The sequence below is a fragment of the Quercus suber genome, unplaced genomic scaffold (genome assembly GCF_002906115.3).
Source record: "Quercus suber isolate HL8 unplaced genomic scaffold, Cork oak 2.0 scaffold_16, whole genome shotgun sequence".
NCBI lineage: Eukaryota > Viridiplantae > Streptophyta > Magnoliopsida > Fagales > Fagaceae > Quercus > Quercus suber.
In genome coordinates, this window is record NW_027069481.1 from 2164504 (window position 1) to 2171542 (window position 7039).

The window sequence follows — 7039 nt, forward strand, 5'->3', positions numbered from 1 at the left end:
AAAGATTTATATGAAATAAATATGTATATTTGATGATTAATTGCAAATATCATTGAGCATATGACATGGAGCTACACATATATTGAAAACTGAATATAGTTACCACTTAAAAAGCTTTAGTCATGAACTTTGGTAATACTTGTTAGGGAGAGATGAATTTAAAAATACTATTTATAACCTGTATGTGTGTGTGCATGAGAGAGAGAGAGAGAGAGTAAATTGATATAGGAATGGATGTAAATTATACATTATATGTGTGAATGTGTGTGTCATATTCTTATTACATTTGAATGGATATAAATTAAACATTTTTTTATCAATAAAACCATAAAATTAATTTATTATATAATCTTCTTATTATATTCATAAATTAAAATAAGCAACAATCCCAAATATACAACCCTTGATATAGGTAACACAAATAATATTAGTAAAACTGTTTATTTTGAGAGAGAATTTAAAATGACTTCACCCATTCATGTGAGTTAGTCAAAAAAGGAAAAAGAAAAAAAGGTTGCGATCCTTCAAATGTGGCTAGTTGTGATTGAAGTTTAGTTGTAGTCTTGCACTTTGGTGTTGGTTGCCATTGTGAAAGGGCTCCATTACAACAACAACAACAAAATTTATTTTTTTTAATAATCAAACAAGTTTTCAAGTTGTTATCTTCTAAAATTATTTGACAATAAATATTTATAAAAAAATTTCTAATTTAAAAACACTAAAACATATATCAATCTTTAATTTTTTTAAAAATAATAATAAAAGTCTTTTTTAGAGTTGTATTTGAAAACTCAAACTAAATAAACCTTAATTGTTGTCCTTTTGATAAATAAAAAATAAAAAAAATTCAGAGAGTTTCAACGTATGGCACCTGCTACTAATGGTAGCTCTTTATCATCAGACCAATACTTCAATTAATTTTTGGTGTAGATAGAAATTGAACCCCAAATCTCATATACAACTATCAAAGGGTTTAGACCAATTGAATGAATTGGAACCAAAAAAAATTAAATTTGACTAAAAAAAAATTTAATAATTAAACTACTTGGAAGCTATAATAAAATGCTTTTAAAGAGTATCATAAAGGTGAGAATTTTTATTGTTGAAGTGGCCCTAGGGTTAATATTAATAAAGTTCGATCCAATTTCACTTCCCAATCATATGTGTTTTTATTTTTTTGAATTTGAACAAGAGGACCACACCACACGGTATGGTTGACCTTTCCAAGCTCATTTCACACGGCTGTAAATCAGTCAGTTATCCACAAAACAAAAAACAAAAAAAAATGTCACACACATCAAAGCCCACCGTCACCGTAGCCTTGTCAATCTTCTTTTCACTTTTGTTTTTGTTTTTGTTTTTGTGTCCCACAGATAAAGCAACAACAACAAAAGAAAGAGAGAAACAACATAGAAAAAACATCATTCGCAGTATCATCATCAAATGTGGAACCTTCAAAAACACTGTACTGCACTATAAAAAAAAAAAAAAAAAAAACAAACAGAACCTCGAAGTACAACATTTTTTTAGTTAGTTACACAATCACAGACAAAAACCCTCTCTCTTCTTTCTCGTTTCAATGGCGGCTGTGCTTTCGTTTGTGTCAAATTCTGAGTCTAATTTTCCGTTTTCGATAGAGAATCACTCGCAAATATACAAACCCATGTTGTATTTTTGCTTCTTGGTCTTCTTCTTCACCTTCTTTCTCCTGGTTATCTCGTACTCCACGTACAAGAGGTTGAAGAAACCTGAGCAGAACCGAGAAAAGGAGGATACCCAGAAGCCAATTCGGAGCGACCAGTTGGAATTCGAGCGTGCTTTGGATGAAACATCGGGTGCGGCCCGTGAAAATGACCCGACCCATTTGACCCATTCGCTTCTTTTGGAGATCTTGCCCTCTGATTCTCCCAAATGGGACTGTTTGTTTGGGGAAGAAAAAGGTGGTGACCCGGATTCGAACGGGTCGGGTTTGGATATGGATGGTGTGGACCCGGTTGGGGATCAGAGGGTGATGAAGAAAAAGAAGAAGAGGGCCAAGAAGAAGAGGATGAATTCACTAGCTGAAGAAGGTGGCGGTGGTGAGAGGCCGTGTGTGGAAAGAGGAAATTCGGGTCAGGGTTCTCGGGTCAAGCAGGAGTTGGTATGTTTGTACCCGTTTACATCATCAAGTAGTGCCATGCAGAGGAGGATCAAGCAGCAGTATGATGAGCTTGTGAAGTGCAATGAGACCAAAGGATTGACGCTGGCACAGGTTTTTTTTTTTTTATTGTTTTTCTACCCAATATGTTAAAAAAATTGTGACTTTCTTATTGATGAGGGTGACTTAGAAGTTGGTCTTGTTTTCAGTTCTATTATGATCTTTGTGCATTTTTATGGAAAATACTGCGAATTTTATTAAAAAAATAAATTTCTTCGAAACTGATGAGGCAATAAATAGGAATGGCGTCTTATCAACAACGTAAAAAATAAATTAATCAGTTTGTAAATTTCTATATAGCAAAAATTTTAATACTTGTAGGCTTGTTGAATTACTCAAATTCCATTTAAAATTTTTGTAATGTGACAAGGAACACTCTTAAAGGCTTTGGGTTGTTGCTTGTTTCACTCACTCTTCTTGCCTGTGCTATGGCAGATAAATACATGCCAGGGATATGAGTAATTCCTTCTTTTTTAGTTAGTTGGTTGGGTGGGGGGGGTGGTGGGGGTTGGGGTGAAGCTCTAGCTTTTGTAAACTTTTAATCATAATAATGCAAGCTTAATATGTTTGGTTTGTGATAGACTTCAACAAGAAGGGAGATAGTTGACATGGCCTGAATAATACAGCAAGCTTTTGAACGAGTCTTTTGATGGGATGGGTTAAAACTTTCAACCAGATAGGTTGTCCATGCAGGTAGAGAGATTACTCGATCAAATAAAGAGGAATTAGGCCAGGTGGAGAATGCGATAGTTAGCTAAATGTTATTTATGAGTTGATATCAAGACCTTGATTATTGGACTAAAATAGGTGGTGGCAGATTTATCAAATGTATATGGGGTCTCTGTTGAGTAATTCTTAGGTACTCCCGGAGTATGGAGAATGATGCTCCCTTCCCACCATGAATGTGAGAGAAGAGAGCACCATTTATACATATTCTGGGAGTACCTAAGAATTTTCCGTTTCTGTGAACTTGAGAGGTTCTTGGGAAACATTCTCCATTCTTTTGGGGGGTTGGGTGGGGTTGTGTACACATTCTCTCTCTCTCTCTCAAGGAAACATCCTCCATTCTTTTGTAGCTTCATTTGTGTTTTTCCAAAGTTTTCTTCTTTAAATTAAACAATCAACTGAGGTAAATAACTTGTGCCAGGGTGATTTATTTGTGAGCCTTATACCATGTCTTGGTTCAAGGAGAGGTAATGAAGGATTTTGAAGGTTGTCTCAAGGCCGAGGTTGAAATCAGTATACATTTGCCTTGTACCCAGCTCATGTTTGAGACACAGAATCATAATTCAATGAAAACTCAGGTCTTCCTAGGGAACTGGTCCTTGTGACTGCAAATATCTCCTTATGCACAGCACAAATGCACTTTAGAAGTTTTTGTAGATGTTTTGTTGCAAGAGCAATGAGATGTAGAAGAATTGAGCTATGAGATTAAAGCCTATAACTAGTTTTTGCACACACCCACATATTATTGCTTTGCTCACAGCTCAAGATATGTTGTTGTTCTCTTCCTGAAGACAATTGATGGTTCACCAACATCGTGTCAGAGTCTATTTGCCCTTGATGTTTTGATTTGATTGCTAAGAACCACCATTTATAAAATTATGTTTGTCTGCATGTATCTGCCACTACAGAATATCTGAGGTCCATACTATTCATTTTCATTCCCTCTTTTGGATATGTATTATACATGACAGGTGTTCTATTCTTTTTTCTTTTTGTGTATGTTAATTCTATTCTTATTGTTGTAATGTAATCATCTTTGAGAGCGATAAATTTCACAAAATTTGATTCAAAAGATAAGATTAATCCCATGGTATTTCTGATTTATAGTTCATGAAACTTGTGAGATACATTCCCTTTTTTAAATTGGATGATTGACTGATTTTTTATCTAAACACCAAGTATCTGCAATTGTGATGGCTTTACATGTATCACCAAGCATTTGTGGTTGTCATGACTTTCTGTGTATACATATTGCAGGTTGGAGATTTTGCCAATTGCTTGATTGAGGCTAGAAATGAGCTACAGCATAAGTATGTTCTAAATTATTTTGAGGAAGCTAAGTTTGTCCATTATGTTTGTTTTCTTTTATAAATGTTTTTGGGTTGGAATCATTGTTTAGACTCTCCTAGTACATTGCAACTTGTTCTTCAAGTATATAAACTTATACTGTTGTGTGCCATTCAGAAGCTCACAACTTATTGATAATTACATTGAATATTGGGAATAGTTTCTTGATTGTTTAGTTAATGGAAAAATTTTCTTCCTAATTTCCCACTTGACCCCAATAAACTTGGTTATTTCTGAGTTTCTTTTTAAGATATGGAGTTTTTAAAAGCACTGACTACTGTAATTTCACCTGATAGTTTTCCAATTAATTTCTGATTTCTGAAATACTCCTTGCAAAATTTAGTATCTCCTTTTATTTTTTAGGTATGCACAATTCTCTTTTCTCAAATACATTTCTATTATCCTTTTTTCTATGACAGGGCTGATGTCATCCAACGTAGGTTCACTATTACTAAGGCTCTACTATTCAAGGCAGACAGATCTTCCTTTGACCGCCTCCGCCAACAGGTTGGTACTAAATTTTTGGATTTGTAGGAAGCTGATGTGTTTTCAAGTATCTTGCCACACCCCCATAAGTGGATTAAATTTAATTCCTTGATTTTTCAGATATACAAGCTAGAATTAGAACAAAAGAGACTAGAAGAGGATGCATTTGTTTATAATTGGCTTCAACAACAGCTAAAACTCTCACCGGCATACAAAAAGGTACAAATTTAAGTCTTATTTTTTGAATAAATATTTTATTCAGGCCTTCAATATAGATGGTTGGTCTGGGAGACTGGGAAACTCTTTCTTGTTCCTGTAGAAGCTGCTTATACAAGCTAATTGTGTAGACAAGTAATCAATAATCATCCATGAAGTTTGTATCCCCCCACTACGCAACACTTAGTCTTAAAGTAATTGCTAATTCTTATATTTACAGAATTAACATTTTCTTTGCACACTAAGTATTACTGGATACTGATAATAGTGAACTTTGTCAAATTCCACTCCTAATACTCTCTTATGAACAACAACCAAAAAAAAAAAAAAAAAAAAAAAACCTACTGCCAAAACATCCTTTCTCTTCTAAAAAAAAAAAAAAAAAAAAAAAACCTACTGCCAAAACATCCTTTCTCTTCCCTCAATTCTATCAAACCAGATGGAGTCTGTAGTATCTTTAAAGGGGTAAAAAAAAAGGGATGGAGTCTTTAGTATCTCTTTCTGCACCGTCTTTGATAGGATATGCTAATGATTCTAACATCCTATCTCTTATGAAAGATGGTCGAAATTAGCGCTTCCATGGAATTGAAGGCAAAATCTGGGGAGCTGGTGGAAAGCGTGGACACAGACTTTGCTGACATTTCATTTGAAGATTTTTTAGCACAAGAAAAGAAGGATTCATTTTGGTATGCTTCATTTGTAGGATGACTTTTTTGTTTGTTTGTTTTATTTTTGTGCCCTGCTTATATAATCATATTTTCCATTGCTATGTGTAGGCAAAGAAATGGCAAATCAAGATCATTCTCAAGTTGATGACAGTATTTGCTCTGCTAACCATAATCATGAGTTTCAGTAATTCAGTTCAGTTGTATGTATATCCAATACCCAAGTCTTGCACTGTCACGGGAACTTTTTTGGCTGCCGGTGCTTCTTCAAATAGGAATATAACCATTGCTAATATATGTTCAAATTTTCTTTATAGGATTTTTCTATGGAAACTAGCCCATCGATATGGATTTTGAATGTAGCATACCATGTTCAACTGAAATTTGGCATATTTGCTAACTACTAACATTGCCTTTTAAGATTTGAAATGCAATAGATGCTTGTAGATCTTATGCGGTTTGTCACACGAGTCATATATGTTTTTTGTTAAGAGCTTTTTCTAGCTATAACTTAAACATTGTGATTGATCCTGTAAGCTTTACCAGATGGTGCACAGCTATATGTTTGTACTGTGTAGTTGAGGATGTGACTATTGTGTATAAAATGTTAGACAAATACTAGCCTTTGTGCTTGCAAAATCAAGTAAGCTTTTAAGTGCTAAGGTGGGTGGTCAGAATCATAGTGGATATCATGCTTGTAGATAAGATATGATCTCAAAGGCAAGTGCAAACAAATTGTCTATTGCAAGCATTTAACACCAAGTTGTTTGAGAGTGCTACCAGGTAAAGGTAGTACTTATCAAGAAAAAGAAATCATTTTTCGTTTACGTTTTGTGATGTAGAAGGTATGGCTCTAAATGGTTATTGAAATATCAAGTATGGAATGCGTAAGATGGTAAAGCTTTGCAGATCAGAATGACTAGTACTAGCATGTCACGCTCAACGGCGTGTACAAATTTAGGACATCGAAAACCATATTTGAAAATGCATTTAAAACTAGCTCAAGGACTGAAAACTTAGAAGGGGAGAATAAGTTTAACAAGGTGAATCCTACATTTACCATCCGAAGTCGTGGCCCAACGATTAAGATCTTAACATGGTGTAGTTCTCGAGTTCAAATTTTGAGGGTGACAATGAGGCTTGATTAGACTTAAGATCTATTTCCTTTCCTCCACCTTTTCAAACCATTGCTGCTTTAGGTTTGGTTGAGATTTAGGACACCTCTAAGCATATTTGAAAGCGTATATAGTCATGGACTTAAGATCTATTTATTGATTCAATAAGGTGAACCTTATACTTACCATATATAGTCATGGCCCAATGATTAAGGTCTTGGTATGGGTTAGATCTCAAGTTCTAATTTTCAGGGGCAACAACATGATACTGGTTTGACTTAAGGCCT

The 7039-nt window shown here is 34.5% G+C and overlaps 1 protein-coding gene across 1 annotated transcript; it reads left to right on the forward strand.

Annotated features, from left to right (window-relative positions):
• Positions 1 to 1311: 1311 nt before the first annotated feature.
• Positions 1312 to 6097, forward strand: LOC111985200 (uncharacterized). Its single transcript, XM_024016850.2, has 6 exons — positions 1312 to 2251; positions 4181 to 4233; positions 4690 to 4777; positions 4877 to 4975; positions 5531 to 5658; positions 5749 to 6097. Exons 1-6 carry the CDS (start codon positions 1580 to 1582, stop codon positions 5783 to 5785), a joined length of 1077 nt encoding a protein of 358 aa, XP_023872618.2. The 5' UTR covers positions 1312 to 1579; the 3' UTR covers positions 5786 to 6097.
• Positions 6098 to 7039: the final 942 nt, after the last annotated feature.

Excerpts from the sequence above, each read along its gene's own strand:
- LOC111985200 (XM_024016850.2), top strand. The coding sequence starts at position 1,580 with ATGGCGGCTGTGCTTTCGTTTGTGTCAAATTCTGAGTCTAATTTTCCG. Across the intron at positions 2,252-4,180 it reads AAGGATTGACGCTGGCACAG|GTTGGAGATTTTGCCAATTG; the intron begins GTTTTTTTTTTT and ends TACATATTGCAG. Across the intron at positions 4,234-4,689 it reads AGAAATGAGCTACAGCATAA|GGCTGATGTCATCCAACGTA; the intron begins GTATGTTCTAAA and ends TTTCTATGACAG.